An 18,007-nucleotide genomic window follows, 5' to 3' on the forward strand; every position below is an offset into this window, starting at 1 on the left:
GCCCTCTTGTAAAAAATGCCAAGATCATTTCCTTTTACTTCTCTCAACTCCCAATAATTTGAAGCAGTGGTTCGAAAGGTTAAAGAGTTGTAAGAGAGGTTTTGTTTCCATGAAAATGCAGGCGAAGCTTTTATCAAAATTTGACTTGTAATAGTTAAAAAGTAATAAAAAACAATAATAGTTTATGAGAATTATGAAAAGTATTGTCAATGAATGACAGGATAAAATTATGAAAAATCCAGAAACAATTATGGAAGAGTTTATTTTTATGGTATTTGATAAATTAGGATCGAAAGCAGGACAGCATAGTTGTAGGTACCTAAAAATGGTTAAATATGATAAGAAACAGCATGTTAATATTCCTTTACAAAAATAGTGAAATTAAAAGAAACACAGTTTGAAAAAATAAGTTTCGGAGTTATATAAAACTTTGAAAAAAAACTCATAAAAATTGAGTCTAACTTCCGTTTTTAACCTTTGTAACTTGGCTGTGTGATATAGATGTGTGGGGCGCCTATTGGAAATTCTCAGCGTCCAAATTTTTTAAAACATGGAGGATGATTTGGGCACACTCTTCCTCATTGTATGGGTTTGTGGTTCCCGCCCTTTAGTAACCTTTTGACTCAGTATTGATACTTTTATAATTATAACCCAAAAAGCTTTCAAAGCTTTCATGAGAAAAGAAAAAGAATCCCAATTCATTTGGAACATAGAAGCACGGAATAAGTAAAGAATTCATTTGCCTGCCTATAAGTATAACGCGATGCTTGTCCGGAACCTTTCCTTCCTTTTTCATTTAATTTTCCTTTTGGACTGATTTATCTACTGCTACATTCATTGACGTGGGTGATGCTTGTCGGGTTCCTTCTTCAATAATTTTCCTTTTGGTTTCATTTCATCTACTGCTACATACATTCATTCTACTCTTTCTCCCCTTCAAAGTTCAAACTTGCAAATTGCCCCCCGGTTCGGCTCCATTCCACGCTCTCAAAACTAATCCAATTCTCTCTTCTTACTCTCATCAGATATCGTGACCTGACCTGATGGCGGATGCACTGCTTGTTCCCACTGTACAAGTTCTAGTGCAGACGGCAATAAACTTGGCTTCAGAACAAATTGGCCCGTTTCCGGGCTTCATGAATGATTTTGAGAAGCTGAGGGATACGTTGACTCTGATCCAGGCTCTCCTTCCTGATGCAGAGGAACGACAGGTGACTGCCCAGCTCGTGAAGCTTTTGCTGGAGAAGCTTGAACGTGAGGCTTTCGATGCCGGAAATTTGCTGGATGACTTCAACTTTGAAATGAATCGGCGCAGGATTGAGATCCAAAACCAAACGAAGAGGAAGGTATGCTTCTTCTTCTTCTCACGCTTTAATTCCATTGCATTCCGTCGCAAAATGGCCAAACAGATTCGGGAAATCAATATGCAGCTGCAAAGGATCAATCAAGAAGCAAGGGCATTGGGCCTAGCGTCAGGGGTTCACATTGAACGTTCTTTTTTTTCTCAGAACAGAGAGGCTGACTATGTTACTATTGGTACGAGTTTTGTTGGAAGAGATGATGATGTTTCATCAATAGTAACACAGTTGACTGCCATGGATAACAATGAAACTATCTCCGTTCTTCCCATAGTAGGGATGGGCGGGATCGGGAAGACAGCTTTGGCTCTAAAAGTTGTCAATGATCCAATGATCCAAGAACATTTTGAGAAGAGAATGTGGGTATGCGTGTCAGATGATTTCAATGCCAATATGCTTTTTAGGTTGATGCTAGAATCATTGAAAGAACCAATGCTCGAAGTTGAGAGTATGGAAGCCAAATTGAATCGGCTCAAGAAATTATTGGATGGTAAAAAGTATCTACTGATCTTGGATGATGTTTGGAATTATGACCCTGCACTATGGGATAACTTTGTTGGGTCTTTGAAGGGAACTAGCCAAGCCAGGGGGAGCTGGATTCTTGTGACCACTCGTCTGCAACAAGTGGCAACCATCATGACAATTTCTTCTCATTCTCAGACCTGGTACCTAAAACAATTATCAAATGATCAATGTTGGCTCATTCTCAAAAAACATGCATTTGGCACTTGGGAGGTGTCGAATGAACTACAAAATGTAGGATTCAAGATTGCGCAAAGATGCCAAGGCATACCATTAGCTGCATGCCTTCTTGGTGGCATGCTGCGCAACAAGGGAACAAATGAATGGCAAACTTTAGAGAGTCGGCTTCAAAGTTTAGATAGAGATGAAGACATTGGGCTTCCTATAATTTTGAAGTTGAGCTTCGATATTCTTCCATATGCATCTCTTAAAGAGTGTCTTGCATATTGTTCAACTTTTCCCATGGGTTTTCGAATGGAAAGGAATCAACTGATCCAACTTTGGATGGCGGAAGGATTTCTTCATTCAAATCCAACAAAAAATATGTGTATCGAGGAAGTTGGTAACGAGTATTTTACCATTTTGTTGGATAGTAATTTGTTTCAAGATGCAGAGAAGGATGATTACGGGAATGTATTGAACTGCAAAATGCATGATCTTGTGCATGATATGGTGCAATCCATTTCGGCAGGTAAAACGTTAAGGTTGGAAGAGACAATAGAAGTTGGTTTTCTAGACAAGCCTTTTCGATATCTTGTAGTGGAAAGTTGTGGAAAAGAAATACCATTTCCATTGAATGAAAGTTTCAGGTACATAACGTCATTATTTTTATTGGAGAACAAATCAATTAATAGTGATGGTTGGATCTCATCTTTGACTTCCTTGCGGGTGCTAAACTTAGCTTCATCAGATGTTGAGGAGCTTCCTGAATCAATTAACAAGTTGTCTCATTTAAGGTATCTCGATTTATAAATTTGCAGACGTTAAGAGTTAGAGATTGCAAGTCATTGACAAAGTTCCCAAACAATTTCAAAATTTTGGTGAATTTGAGGCACTTTGACTTTTTCTCTGGAGATAAATCTAGTGATATGATGCCTCTTGAGATAGGACAATTGCATTCTCTCCAAACATTGCAATTTTTCAATATTGGTGAAGAGGCGGGTCGACAAATTAGACAACTGAGAAATTTAAAGGATCTCAGTGGAAGTCTTGAGATAAGAAATCTTGAATTAGTGAGAAGCAAGGAAGAAGCCGAGTCTGCAAATCTGATTGGGAAGCCAAACATTAATGAGTTGAGATTATTGTGGAATGAATTAGATAAATTGAGAGAGAATGACAGAGAATACAATCAAGTGTTGGAAGGCTTGCATCCTCACCAGAATTTGAAAGGTTTGATAATTGAAAGGTTTTTTGGTGATCAACTTTCGACATGGATTGGAAAACTTGAGAAATTGGTGAAGTTTGAATTGCGAAATTGTAGAAACTGTAAGGAGTTACCAACTCTTGGACACATGCCCTTCCTCAGATATCTTCATCTGGAAGGACTCGGCAACATAACAACCATAGGGCCTTCTTTTTATGGTGAATCAACCGTGCATAGTGGCCGTAGCAGTCAATTGTTTCCTGCACTTGAACGTCTCATTCTAGAAAACATGCTAAATTTGCGTCAATGGGTGGAAGCATTAGGTCATGATGGAGCAGTGGTGGTGTTTCCGGTCCTTAACACAATGAGGATTAGAAGGTGTCCCCAAATAGTCACTTTTCCAAGTCATTTTCCGTGTCTCAAGAACTTGCACATTGAGCACATCAACAATGGATCAAGTATAGTGACATGTATTTCCAATAGTTTCAGGACTCTCACGAGCCTTTCCATTGATAATATGAATGGGTTCACTGTGCTACCACACACTCATATTGTTGGCTCAACTCAAAATTTGGTTGGCCTTGGATCCTTAGAGGAATTACATGTTTGCAGGTGCCACTCACTGAAGTCGATTTCAATCCCACACCCATACCTCAATGCCTTGCGAAAATTAAGGATTGTTATGTGCAGTGAGTTAACCCATTTGTCCATCCCGCAAATGTACGAGTCAGAGTGGGATTCCAGTTCTTCATCCTCCTCTACTTGTCCTTCTTCTCCTCTTAAGGAATTGGAAATATGGGGATGCCCCAATCTTGTCTCCTTTCCAATTGATTTAACCCGCAGACCTTCTCTTTCTTTCTTGGACATACCATACTGTAAGAAATTAACCAACTTGCCCAAGGGGAAGCTTTGTTCTCTTACAAGCTTGAGAAGCTTAGAGATTGGACCATTCTCAGAAACCACAAAGCTGCACTCCTTCCTAGTCCTCTTTGAGGCTCTCCTCCCACCACCGCATCCCTACTTGCCCTTCCTTTGGAAATTGAGTCTGGTTGGATGGCCTCATTGGGAATCTCTGCCCGACCAACTTCGGTACCTCTCTGCTCTAACGTATCTTGAACTAGATGGTTTTGGAGTAAAATCGTTGCCTGATTGGTTTGGGAAGCTTTCGTCACTTGAACGACTCTACCTTTACAATTGTACAAAGTTAGAGAATTTACCCTCTCACCAATCTATGAGAAGCCTCACCAGACTAAAAGAGCTGCGGATTGAAATGTGTCCCCTTCTAACGGAAAGATGCAATTCAGAGAGTAGCAGCAGCAGTACCATCCCCATTTCTGAGTGGTCCAAGATCTCCGACGTTCCCAAAATTATAATTAATGGGCAGCGAATCAGAGGCTAATTTCCCATTAAAGCTACTAGGTAATCCTCTATACTACTACGGAATTTTTTCAATTAATTCTTGCTTTTCTATCCATCTATATCTCTTTCCCCTTAATATCTTTTCTTGGTATTCACAGCGGTAATGCATTGCTGATGTTTGTTAATCGAATCTTTGATTGTGCAGCCTACCTTCTGCTAAATAACTATTGCAAACCTGTCTTTCCTTGGTTCTCTCTGAATTTCTGCTTTCCAGGTAACCTCTCCCTTGTGTGCGTTTTTTTTTCTTTCCACTTCCAAGACATTCATTTGTGATCTACTACGCCTTTTTACTTCCTCCAGTACTTGTATCAGCATGCCATTAACACTTCAAAATTATTCTTCATGGTTTCTCCTTTATTTTTGCACATCCTTTGAGGAGTAAACTGAATTCCCTACGGTTACGTGGAGATTCTAAACTTGATATGATTATCAACATGATCCTATATCTATGAGATTTTTAGCCTCTAAAGTAATGAACTTGAAAAAGGTCAATATTTCAAGTGATAAGGATAAAACGAGGTTGGGCTTTATATGGATCTGGTAAATCAACTCTAACCTAATCCAGGATCTCAGGGCAATTAACCTGTTAATTGTTGGAAGTAGTATAGCTTTATTTCTTTTGCCATTTCTGCTTTATTTCTTGTTTCATGATTATCAACATGATCCTATATGGTTCTGGTAAATCAACTCTCTAAACTTCTCTCAGGAGCTCAGGGCAATTAACCTATTAATCTCTGGAAGTAGTGTAGCTTATTTCTTTAGCAATTTCTTCTATAGCAACAAATGCTACAAAAGCCCATCTTTCACTGCATTGGAAAATTGTAATGACTATTTTGTTTTGTCTGGCAAAGTATTTGATAACCATCTTTTTTTATGTGTCTGTTTTTATCTTTTATTTTTTCCATGTATGAGCTTTTCTTTATATGGTTACAGAAATATTGGGACAAAAGTCTTCAGCTACCATCGTTTCCTTTTATATGGTGACACAGATAAATACCTTCACATTCTTGGACTTGCAAAAAAGAGGGGCTGTATGCTTGGTGAGGGGCTTATTTGCTTCAAATGGATCCAGCAGGGCTCTTTCAAAGGGAACTCATTCTCCTTCATTATATACAGAAGGTTTAGGTACAGTTCAAGATGACTTTTAACGCTTTCCCATTTGCTATATTCAATTGTTGTGCAGTTCTGATCTGATGGCATCTTTTCTTGTATTGTAGGCAATACTATGTCTAGTTTGAGAGTGTAGAATGAGCCATTGGTACAAAACCCATTGTATAGTAGTATTGAAGGCTGAGGGTGTAATAGATTTTCTTGAGCCTTAGAGCTCTCCAAGATGCTGCAACAAAGATTACTCTGGCTGGCTACTGGGATTCTCATGCAGGAGGTAAACTCTTGATGCTGATGAAAATTTGATGATTCCAAAAAGTTTATCCGACTTAAAAGATAATTTAAGAACTAAACTTATGAGGATCTGGATGATCAAATTCTCAAACATCAGGAATACTTCTTATAAAAAGCCTACTATAGACAGCCCCCTTCCCCCCCCCCCCAAGCAAAAAAAAGGCGCCACCTTTTGTATTCCTCTTTGGCAACTTTTTCGGTTATTAGTCCCTTAGATATCAAGAAATCCTGATGCTTGTCTGATGGTTGAATAGTCAAGCCATGCCACGAAGCAATTCCTTTGATATATGTTCCAAATACAGCTGCATGGGGTAATAATAGGCAATCTGCTTTATTTGAGGTGGTTCATCTCTTAGTTAGCAAACCATAATATTTGAGGCGGTTCATCTCTTAGTTGTGGATTTAGCTCTTATCCCATAATAAATTATGTGCCTGTTGAACAATATTATAGGGAGATCGAATTCTTTTATGTCGTTAATTCTATAATGCAATTCTGCTTTGTCATACAGCTGTTTGACAGCTAGAAATTGGATGAATGGTCTGAAGAGATGTTCTCAAATTTTCCGATGTATGAAAAGCTATGAGCATAAGCTTTCTCTCAATCTGGTGATGGGGCAGACGCTCTGATTTAGGGCTATCAGATGGCTGATGGAAAATATGCCATGGTTAGTACTCTCCCTTTGCGCATCTCAATGTTGCATAAAGTTCTCCAGCTTATTGTGAGATATTTGTCATTTTGAGTCCTTGAAATGACTCGGTAATGGAACTGTGGAGAATATCAAATTTTTGCACAGGAGCGGAGAAGTTTGATGCATAGAGTATGCATCGAAATTTTATGGATAAAATTCAAGCAGGAAGTGAATTTCTGGGCTGAGAGTCAATCTTGTTGGCAGTAGAATCCATGTGGATGGCAGTCTTCTGGTGAAACAGTGTGTTTATGCCTTATAAGGGGAACCTTTCATGAAAAATCTTGGTGAGTTATTTTTCTCTGCATGAATCTCAAGTATGTTGAATAGGCAAAGTCAAATACCTTCTGTAAAGCATAATGAAATTAGAAAAGCAAATATAGATAAATATATAAAACAAGGAGATATGAACCACCTCAAAATATTATGGTTTGGAATATATGAGGCTGACAGTGATAGATTTCCTAGAGGATCAGAGCTCTCCAAGGAGCTACATCAAAGATGATTCAGGCTTGCTACAGGGATGCTCATGCACGAGGTACATTTTTGTGATGAAAATGTTCTGATTCAAGAAGATATATCTAATTTTCATCACTTCCTAATATTTCTTTGTCCTTTCTTCAAACTTTCATAATTGATAGAATCAGCAAGGTCTTCGTTAGTTGCCATTTATTCTAAACTTGCCTAAAGTTGAGAGTTTTCACTCAATCTTTACTAGGTAAAGAACAGAGCTATGGATTAGCCAATACATGGGAAAGCTGCTTGTTGGATTTTTAAGCCATGGTATGTTCTCCCTGTCATAATCATGGATTTACTTCCTGGATCTACTACATCCATTTTCTGGAGTTTGTTTAATATTGCGCTTAAACTAGTGGTCATCAAACTGCCTTATAGCCTGTTAGAAACTAAATTTGTCTCCATTCAGATGACAAATGCTGCGAATGAGGCTCGTCAGCCCCTCAACAGAGATATAGCCAAGGTCGAAGTGAGAAGCTTTCACTTGTTGAAGGATTTGAAGTTGGAATAGGTGAAAAACCTGAGAAGTAGCCTCCCCGCCAATCAAATAGAAGCCTCCCTATGGAATGTGTATCTTTTGATCTAAACGGAAGATGCTGCAACAAGAGCTGCTACCCTGACTCTTGAGTGGTGCAAGATTTCTAGATTCCTCACTTTGAGATTGATCATATAGTGTATGGAAACTCTAGTCTACACCTGTATTTATGATCTCTTCAATTCTGTATGTTCGATAATGCTGTCTCCAATTCTGTATATTATTCTCATGATGCTATACCTTTTCTGTGACATTCTGCTGAAGAGTACATTGTTATTAGATGTAAAAGTGGACGAGTATTACAACATCACACATTGTAAACCGTATGATCTTGCAGAATCTATTTTAAGTGGATAATCTGGTGTCAAAAGAATTTATGAGATTTGTTGTATTGCATATTAATCATTTACAGAAATGCCATGTACGATTAGAAATGTCAATACAAGACATGTACAAAAAATTTGCTTTTGGGGACCAGTGCTCTTCATGCTATGGTCACCTGCAAGTTTTATTTTAACGTGGGTAGGTATTTGGCAATGCAGTTGCCAACCTCAATTACCAGGCTGATAGATATGCTTTATCTTGATCTATCTAGTACTACAATCACAATTTTTGCAATCTCGGGATAGATCAAGACTTTGAGAATTAAGGAGTAACACACTCTAGTCTCTGTGCTAATCTCTGTTAGAGCTTCGAGATCAATTTGATTTTTGTGCAGTTGCATATAAATTTAAAATGCCGTCGAAGATAGGGTAACTGCCGGTTAAGACAGAATCATCAAATTAAAGAACTGGAATATTTCAATAACTTCGCGAGTAGGCTAATTATCTCCAAAATTGAGTGAGCCGAGAGCAAAGAAGCAGCTTAGGCTGCAGTGTTGTTCCGAAAACCAAATTTGTACAAGATGAAATTTGAATGGAGTTGGGACAGGAATGGTGTTAAGAGTGGCGAATTTGAAAAGCTTAATAATGAGTATAAGTGAATCAACTCATTTAATTAGATGGATATAAATGGATAAGTCAAAAAATGAATTGAATAACCCAATTACTCATTTATAACCCATTTATTTCAACTTTTTGTAAACTTATTTAAATTCATTTTTACAAATTAAGTTATCAATTTATGCCATTTTTTACACCCATCATTAATTTTAAATATTTACTTATAATGTCCAATAAATCTAATTACCAATTTTTTTCCCATCCATACTTTATGTCGCAAAATTACATAGTATTTAATAATTGAATAATAAGAATATAAAAATTTGAACTAAATACTATAAAAGTTAACATAAAAACTTAATCTAAAAATTTTGAACTTCTTAACATTTTTTCATGTGTAAATTTAAAATTTAAAATGGGTGGATTTGCCACCTATACTCATAACTAATGTCTTTTGTCTGTGATCTTCTCCAACCGGACGCGGGGCACGGACGGTTGCACCTGCAACCGTCCCTGCCAATTGTAGTCATTATCAACTGGCCGTAACTCTCTTTGTACATGGTGTAACTTTTTTTTCACAGGATGTATTTTCACAACAGATAGTGACGTACCCCACACATGGCGCGAAAATCGAGTTACATCTTGTTATCTCAGCCGCACAAATTTTTGAGGGGGAATCTGGGCCGTTAACCGTGCAGGGACGGTTGCAGGTGCAACCGTCCCTGCCCCATTTCCTCTCCAACTCCATCAAACTTTGTTCAAGCATTAACTCTCTTCAACTCCACTGAAACCATATTCCCCACTCCACACCCCCAAAAAAAACCTCCAAATTAAGGGGAAAAAAAAAACCTAGAATCCATCGGTCCGTCCGTCCCTGCCTTTGCTGTCCAGATAACAGAGAGCATCAGACACAGTCACCAAAAGTTTGTGATGCAAGTCTGATCAAGATGATTGATGAATGCCAAATTCCACATTGTCTCAGGTAAATAATGCAAATATACAGATACATCAGGCCTCATACTTTTTCGTAAATAGCCTATTCCAAACTACAAAAGCAGATTAGGCAGCTGCAATTGCATTCACTTCCGGATTTGGTTAACTTCCAGAAGCCTGCAACAGTAGAGAAATTCTAATGCAAAAGGAAAATTGAAAAGCCCAGAAAATGGATCCATAAAACAAAAAGCTTTTTTCCCCTGATCTGAGTCAACACTGGGAGCAACCCATGAACAAGATCAATCACGGCATTGAATGGGCATCGCGTCGAACTTTGCCTCAAATTACACCAGGCAAACACTTCGCGCATGAAGAGACTGGAGCAGTTTGAGACCTGCAACATAGACAAATCTTAATTGGCTTTGTGGTCGAATTAGATAATAGATGCATCATTCACATACAAAATGGGGAATCATTGACAGCCAAAAACCCAAAGCATTGGATAAGAATCAACAGATGCCAAAAAGAAGCTATAAAAGCTAGCTTTGGTTTTGTGTATTTGGTGTACCAACATTCCCCATTGACTAGGCTATCCTTTTATGCACAGATATTCCAAACGTGGTCAGAATAAGAAATTATTTCCAGCGGCCAAGTTTAGTGAGTCCCAGGCCCCCTTGCTCACTAGAAAGAAATTATATCCAGAGGTCAAGTTTAGTCAGTCCCAAGGTTCCGTTGCTCACTGGTCAATAGATGTCAGACCAACTAATTTCAGCGCCATAGTAATTTCTTTCCTCACCAGAAGACACAAAAAGGCTGCTGATAGACTATCTAATTTCTTAAACACTTACTTTGGAAGCACAAAAACAATAGTCCAATACAAATCAATATTTAGAACACATTTAATGAGCTGAAGTCTGCCCACATAATCTGTCATGACCAGGGTCCAAGGGCTGGCCCAAGTAATTTTTGGACCGAAATCCACTGGCTCAAAATTATTAACCCATATTGCCTAATAGCCCAAGGACCCAAGTTCTTATACCTTTCCTTTCCTTTTCCCACCACCGATGTGGGATACCTCATAATCAGTGCCTCGACAGACCAAATCTATTATCTTATTTTGCTATCATAACCATCCAATCAGTAAAAGACAGCCTGAAGAGATAATTGGAAGTCCTAGACAAGTCACAAGCAACTGTCCAAGAGGCATAAAAACACTCATGCAGCTGCATGCTCCTTCCCTCCTCTACACCAGCCAGGAAAACACTGCAAATTAGGACACAAACCAGACAATCCCCATATTCTGTTGAAGTAGCCTTAAAACTTCAAAAGCTTTATCAGAGGTAGCACATAGAATAAGGAAATAGCGTGAACGAACAATAGGTGACAATTTCATATCAGACTGCTTAGGATGGTAATCAAATTCCTGATTATTAATATTCCATTCAAACAATGGAACTGAAGATGTGTGGTTATTCTACAAACACCTCAGAGGCTTATTTAGACACTTAAGAGTTCCCAAAATCATTTAATGCACTTTATATTGCGCTTCTTTTTCTTCTTACTCAACTATCAAATCTTCATTTTCTACTTCAACACGATGCTCAGCAGAGGTCTGCCATCATCCCAAATGCAGCACTTGGACCCTATGCAATCTTGAGAGGCAGTAAATTCATGATATTGCTAATTCACATTGCAAAGTGTAATGTTTTCTCACTCATACTACTTAAATTACTCAAAAAGTTGTGCATAAGATATTTAATAAGAAAGGTGAAACACTTGGTGAATGATAACTTCTGTTGTATACTTGTTTTTCGTCTTTTTTTTTTTCAACTTTCTCCCTCGTTGTCAGATGTCATTACAGGAAGACTTGTATAACTGTATCAGAAATTTTCTCTCTGGCTGATCCTGGATTTTGCCATTTCAGATTGTTGGCCTATTATGCATGTCAAGTCTATCAACAAAACTAATCCAATCCAGCATCGTGTTACAAAAGAGATGCTCAATAGTTTTATAACCAACAGAAAATTCGCAATTCTCTTTTTCTAGTTGTTCTTCACAATCAGGTAGCAGAACATTACAAATTTAATAAATCAGCTCTGTTCACATCTCCATATGAAGTACACAGTGATAATTATAGCTTTTAAAGAGAGAGATTATTATTTATTGCCAGAATTTACTAACCAAGTACTCCTACTGATTTAATGCATGGAATTGATGAAAATGCCCACAGATGGTTCTATAAGATTATTGATCTTTTAGAAATTTCCTTTTTAATTTTCACAAAGTTGTGGCACTCAGTAAAAATAAAAATAAACAGTATTGATAATTTAGTGAAGACAAAATCGCATGTATTTTAGACACTTAAGCAAATAATTACTGCCACAATCTCTTTGATTAAAGTAACCATAGGAATTCACAAGCTTGGCAGCACTCTGAAGAATATAACTCAAGTTTTTGGGGCCTGATTCAAGACAATTGTCAAGATCACTGACTAGCTTCATTGGGAATTTGGCCATTGACCCTTTATGCAACCAAATAAGGATCTAATTGCTGTTCTTCAATTAAGACTTTTAGTTCAGTTTCCTAGTTAATCTAATCAAGAGAAGAGCATGCTAATCTATTGGCTCTCATGAAAGGAATGGAAACTGGAAAAGGTCTAGAATATGTTGTAAATGATACTCGAGACTGTAGTTTGGGGCAGATGAGTATAAGAAAAGGAAGGAAATGCCTATGATGAGCTGGAAGGCACCATTGGATAGCTTATCTCAGGATATTGCATCTATAAAATGTAAAGACATGAACAGCAGGCAGCACCATGTTGATCTCATGGACAAGAGAAATTATCCTTAAATACAAAAGACAATAATCCAATTTTCCCACAACAGAAAAAAATATTTCAATTGCAAATATGACCATCAAATGATTCATTAGTTTTTTGTTTAATTCTACTTTATCCCATTTTTATTTTCAATCTGCACTCAAAATTGCTTGGATCAAAGAGGCAAGCTGAAACCACATGAATACCAATTTTTTCACCTTACAAATTTAAAGCAGAAGGATTATCCAAGCAGCAATTTCTCTTTCTCCAACTCCCTTGACCATGCAGGTTGGACTTTGTCTTGCCAAAATAAGAATAACAGTTATATCACATATTCTTTTCCGCAGATTATGTCTTTCCACTATTCATCAGTTCTGAGGGTACACTACCTAAAAATTGAAAGGAGAAGTACCTTGCTTTGACAGGTGGAGTAGGAAGAGAAATTTTAATTCAGACTGAAACATGAGATTTCAACACTAACAAAAAAATTTCAGAAACTTCTTCTGGCAATAATATGCTCAAAATATTAACAACAAAAAATCTTACAAGGATTGTAGGGAAAAATAAAAAGAGATTCACATATTACCGACTCTAGAACACTCAATCATGGTCGGAAACAGCATAAGCAATTGATTCTTAGAAATTGAGTAATATAACTTGCTTTAAAAACAGGAGCTGGAGGAATATAGGAGAAATCAGGAGCAATTAAAAATGAATAGCAAACGAAAAAGTTGCAGCAAAACTCACTCAAGTAGTTGCTACAATTGCTCATGCTGCTTTTTGTTCCATGTGATATCTGGATCATATTCATCTCGACCAATCTTGTTGCATTTGACTTTCTCCAAGTACTCCATCTCAGGAAACATTAATCGTAATTCTGGCTCGTCAATTTTCAAGTTCTTCAGATACTTCAAACGTAAAATTTTAACTTTCCAACTTTTTTCATCATGGCGCTCTATGCTGCTGAGTTCACCTCCCCTGATGTAAAGTTTTTCCAAAGATATCAATCTGCCAGGCTCTAACCATTCAGGCCAGGTCACTAGAGGGATACATCTGAGATCAAGTTTCTTTAGATTTGGTGGGACTGAGAATGACCTCAGAGCAGCTTCTGTACTCGACTGTGACAAAACTATTTCCCAAGATATCACAAGAATTTGAAGAGCCTTGAAGTCCTTCAAGTTTGAAAACTTCCCTTCTGCTAAAGCTTCATTCCCTATTCTTATGCTCAATTTCCTTAAACCTTTCAACTGAGCAAGGTCACTTACCCTGCATGGATTTCTTCTGACGATTCCTATCACAAAGCCCTTGAGTACTTGAAGAGCAGAGAGCTCTTCAATACCCTTTGGCATGCTTTCGAGCAGGTAACATTCTGATAAATCCAAATGAGTAAGGTTCCTCAGTGCTGATATATCAGAAGGCAGTTTCTCTAGATTGTGACATGCGCGTAAATCAAGGATCTCAAGGCTTATTAGGTTAAGCACCGAATGAGGTAGGTTAGTCAATCTAGAAACGCCTCTGAGGCTTAGATATCTTAGGGATGTCGGACTTCCCAAACCATTCAAAGAGACTTAATATTCCACCTTCTTTTTCTTCTTCGACTCAACTGTCAAATCTTTATTTTCCACTTCAATATGATGTTTGACAGAGTTTTGCCACCGGCCCAACTGAAGAACCTCAACCCTATTCAACTTCGAGAGCCAGTCAGGTTTAAATCCAAGATATTGATCATTTACATTGAAAACCATAATAGTATCCTCGGTCATTGTGCTGTATGAATCACTACCACCCGCCAATAAGAATGCGCGACGATGACCATTGCTAGGCGTCCCTGAGGGAGTAAATTCAAAAGTAAATTCAAAAAAGCTAAGTCTTTTTGCAACCGAGATCAGCATTCTTCGAATCCAAGGGTGCACAATAAAAGTGTTTATATTGGGAGAAAGGTTCTCAAATTTGGGGATTATGAAGCTTTCATTTATCAATTCATTAAAGACATCTTCTCCAACCTCCTCTGCAGTCTTTTCTGAGGTTTTAGTGACCATACCCTCTCCTATCCACCAGTAAATAAGGGGTCTCTTCTTTATGATGCTATTCTCAGGGAAAATTGAAAGGCACAAGGAGCATGCTTTCAATTGATAGCTCTCCCGACAGTCAAAACTTTTCTGAAAATTTGATATTGCTTCGCTGGCATAAATTTTTTCCTCCACACCAAGTCTCGACCACTCTTCAGACATTGTCTGATCCTTCCTAACAGCCTCCTCAGAAGGGAATTGCATCCCAGAAGAAGGCATCGTACGTGTTCTATCCATCAGCTGCCTTTCCACTGCAGAAAATAGCTGTTTTACAGACACAACACTCTCACTGATGCGCTCCAATCTATTAAGAATCTCATTAGCCTCGTCATGCTGTTTAAAGAAAACATCATCATCAATGTCTTGCTCCAAAGTTCTGAACTGTTCCATGAGTTTCCCTTCCCAATGTTTTATCCTGGGGAACAAACGTTTCATGCTGCCAAGTTCAATCTCGATTTCTTTGAATTTCAAAACTAGAGGGTCTGCCTCACTGTTCTCGCTGATACGCCCTACTACAAATTGCTTAGCTTTTTCCAGACGAGCCAGTAGTATTGGGACAATTTCCTCGGGTTTTCTTTGAGCTGGCATTCTTAAGTACAGCAACAACTCTTCCAATTAGCTAAGAAAACATTAGCAATCAAATCTTCAAAGATAAAACTTTTATATGCTTAAAACAAACCAAGACAATCCACTATACTGCTGATTAATAAAATCCCACATTGCAAATCAAGATTTACTTCAAGGTCAAAGAACAGTTGCATACAAAACTCAACCATTTCAAAAGAAAAAAAAAAGTCAACTTTTATTTTTTGGGTTTTTGTTTTATAGTTATATTCACAACTAGTAAATGTCTGAGCGATCAATGAACCAAGAAGAAATTTAAACTTGTTGGAAGAACATTAAAGTACCTGGGAGCCTGCAGTCGGGAACCTTTAAAAGGGCTTCTTCTTCTTCTTCCTCAATTGTGCGATAGGCAGACTAGACGGGTAGTACAGAATATATTATACTCTTCCAATTTAGATTACTACTTTGAGAGAGAAGAGGTTTCAAGTTTCAACGAAACAACAAATGAGGAGGAAAAGAAAGAAAGAAGAGAGTAAAGAGACTTTTCTTCTACTTACCCAAAAAGAAAAAATAAAGAAACTTTTCTTCTGTTTTTTCAGTAGAATAAAGAAAAAAAATATAGAAAGAAAGAAACGAACGTGGCCTGCATCGGAACTTGAGGACGGCGACGAGAAAGAAAGTAAAGTGGAAACTGGAAGTTGCTCTTAAAAAGGGGCATAAAAGCGATAAACTTACAATCATGCCCAAAACTTTTCTGTTGGCCCTTTAGTGTTTTAAATAACTACAAATGGTCTCATAAACTTTTTTTAATTTCAATTTACAGCCTTGATTTCCACATTTTTTCAACTATGTCTGAATAATTTATTTCTAGAGTCACTACAGGGTGATTATAAAGTGTTCCAAATTCGTCATTAAGGCATCTATGGTGCCATATAGCATTCCACGGTCTCAGCTTTTATTATATTCTTACTCATAATAAATTACACTCTATGCGTTATAATAGTATGAATCCACAATTAAATCAAATATTTATTTTAATAATACATAACTCATATCCCATAAATAAATTAATTTTTTAAAAAATAATTTCATTATTTTTAAACATAAATTATTAAACTTTCATTAAATTTTTTACATTTTGGATTTTTTATTTTCTAAAAAATAATATTATTAATTTTGCACATTTGTAGGAATACCAGGAAATGAGAAATTTGGAAAATTTTGGAGGTTTTAATTTTGTGAGTAGGATGAATTTTCTATATTTGGAGCATTTAACATATTTCTAAAACTACTAAAATTCTCATCCATAATCACAAAATATTGAAATTTTAGAAAATTGTGCAAAGAGGTTGAGGAAAATGAGTGAGAGAGTAAGAGAAATAATAGAGTAGGATATTGAGATATATATATATATATAAAGTGTCTTGTGTGTTTATATAAAGAGAACAAAAAAATGACGGTTGCCAAAAAAAAAAAAATTTTTTTTTTAACGTTAACTTGCACCATGAAATTTTATCAGTTGTCTATGTTTAACCAAATTTATCCGTTGCAAAAAAGGCCCACTATCTCCTCTTTTTCAGCTGCATTTACATGCATCATTATTCTGATGATGTATATAATGGATCTGTATCCATGACACTTCATTGGAGTTGCTCTAATGGTAACATCACGAAGGGGCACACTTAGCTTGATGTTTATGATAGAAACACGAGTTCTTGGAAGATTATTGAGGATTCTTGGGACTGTCGTCCTACTGGGGAGATTTATTATGTTAATTGGAAGCCCCGTAGGAAAAAATGGGAAATATTTCTTATAATGGGGAAGATTGCTAGCCTTGATTTGACGAATGAGATCTATGAAGAGGTGGAACTGCCAAAAGATGACGTTATTGGTTATACATCTTTGGTTACTGGATTGTCTTATGATCCTGCATCACACTACAAACCATTATTTGAATCAAGGGACGGCCTGATTTTTAGCATGTTTAAGAGGTGGCTGGCACTTTACAATCCGAAACATGAATCCCTTGCATATTCTTGCATTAACAATCTGGAAGATTACTCTGAGAAAGTGGTTTTGTATGATGAAAGCTTACTTTTGCTCTCAACAACCATGGTAGAGTATAAAGGTCGAGGGCATGAAACAGGAGAAGAGTACAGGCTGGCTAGGTGTAAATGTTTACTGCTTCACGTTACCTGTACAGGTTGAAGATCAAACTTGAACCTGTGGTCTGTCAAGTTGGACAAATGTTTTACCACAGAAAAGGAGAAATGGTGCTGATTAAGTTGTGTAATTAAACTCTAGGGGTTAAAATCAAATGGAAGGTTTTCGTTCTTTGCTCTTCAATAATTGTAACGAAACAACAACAGTAAATGCAATTTTTTGTTCTTATCAAACCTAGTGTTCTATAAATTAACTTCCTAGAAACCCCTAGAAGATATGATTTTTGGTTTTGCCCTTTTGTGGTAATACGCTTAATTTGCTTATTTATAGCAGTTTCCTTAAAAAAAGGAAAAAAAAATTCTGCACTAATGGGAAAATACAGTATTGCTTTAAGAAATTCGATATCCGTTTAAACTATTATTACCCTGTTTGCAACCATTAAGATTTCGCAGAGGTCTATAAATTTTTATATCAGATTAAGAATTCGTATGCCACTCATCTTATCACATGCAAACAATGAAGCTTAGCTTAATTTCAAGGTTTCCACAAACTTTGAACTGATTATTGAGGTTTCTAATCAAATTGTTAGGCACAATCATATCAGTAACCTTTTTTTTTTAAAATTTTTTTTTTATTTTCAATCTTTCATTTTCTTTTGCATGTAATACTAAAGCTTTTCTTTTCTTGGCTGAAGTTAGTAATCCTTAAGGACATTGTTT

The 18,007-nt window shown here is 37.0% G+C and overlaps 3 protein-coding genes across 6 annotated transcripts; 2 read left to right on the forward strand and 1 right to left on the reverse strand.

Annotated features, from left to right (window-relative positions):
- Positions 1 to 889: 889 nt before the first annotated feature.
- Positions 890 to 8,173, forward strand: LOC113764561 (putative disease resistance protein RGA3). 4 transcript variants are annotated; one of them, XM_027308488.1, is made up of 9 exons: positions 890 to 4,662; positions 4,808 to 4,876; positions 5,652 to 5,787; positions 5,880 to 6,046; positions 6,573 to 6,728; positions 6,858 to 7,036; positions 7,218 to 7,287; positions 7,468 to 7,532; positions 7,675 to 8,173. In XM_027308488.1, exon 1 carries the CDS (start codon positions 1,044 to 1,046, stop codon positions 2,850 to 2,852), a length of 1,809 nt encoding a protein of 602 aa, XP_027164289.1. In that variant the 5' UTR covers positions 890 to 1,043; the 3' UTR covers positions 2,853 to 4,662; positions 4,808 to 4,876; positions 5,652 to 5,787; positions 5,880 to 6,046; positions 6,573 to 6,728; positions 6,858 to 7,036; positions 7,218 to 7,287; positions 7,468 to 7,532; positions 7,675 to 8,173. The 4 variants fall into 4 exon arrangements, with proteins under 4 accessions (XP_027164289.1, XP_027164291.1, XP_027164290.1 ...); XM_027308490.1 differs by having other exon boundaries at positions 7,226 to 7,287; XM_027308489.1 differs by having other exon boundaries at positions 7,226 to 7,532.
- LOC113766557 (putative disease resistance protein RGA3) lies at positions 2,972 to 4,642 on the forward strand. The gene has a single exon (XM_027310734.1). The coding sequence runs from the start codon at positions 2,972 to 2,974 to the stop codon at positions 4,640 to 4,642; it is 1,671 nt and encodes a 556-aa protein (XP_027166535.1).
- Positions 8,174 to 9,662: 1,489 nt separating the features above from the next.
- On the reverse strand, positions 9,663 to 15,664 carry LOC113765700. The gene is made up of 3 exons (XM_027309940.1): positions 15,470 to 15,664; positions 13,240 to 15,150; positions 9,663 to 10,068 (listed from the first exon to the last, which is right to left on the reverse strand). Exon 2 carries the CDS (start codon positions 15,147 to 15,149, stop codon positions 14,061 to 14,063), a length of 1,089 nt encoding a protein of 362 aa, XP_027165741.1. The 5' UTR covers position 15,150; positions 15,470 to 15,664; the 3' UTR covers positions 9,663 to 10,068; positions 13,240 to 14,060.
- Between the last annotated feature and the right edge of the window lie 2,343 nt (positions 15,665 to 18,007).

This window comes from Coffea eugenioides, chromosome 3 (assembly GCF_003713205.1).
Source record: "Coffea eugenioides isolate CCC68of chromosome 3, Ceug_1.0, whole genome shotgun sequence".
NCBI lineage: Eukaryota > Viridiplantae > Streptophyta > Magnoliopsida > Gentianales > Rubiaceae > Coffea > Coffea eugenioides.

Coding starts and splice junctions, on each gene's coding strand:
- LOC113766557 (XM_027310734.1), top strand. CDS start 2,972: ATGCCTCTTGAGATAGGACAATTGCATTCTCTCCAAACATTGCAATTT.
- LOC113765700 (XM_027309940.1), bottom strand. CDS start 15,149: ATGCCAGCTCAAAGAAAACCCGAGGAAATTGTCCCAATACTACTGGCT.
- LOC113764561 (XM_027308488.1), top strand. CDS start 1,044: ATGGCGGATGCACTGCTTGTTCCCACTGTACAAGTTCTAGTGCAGACG.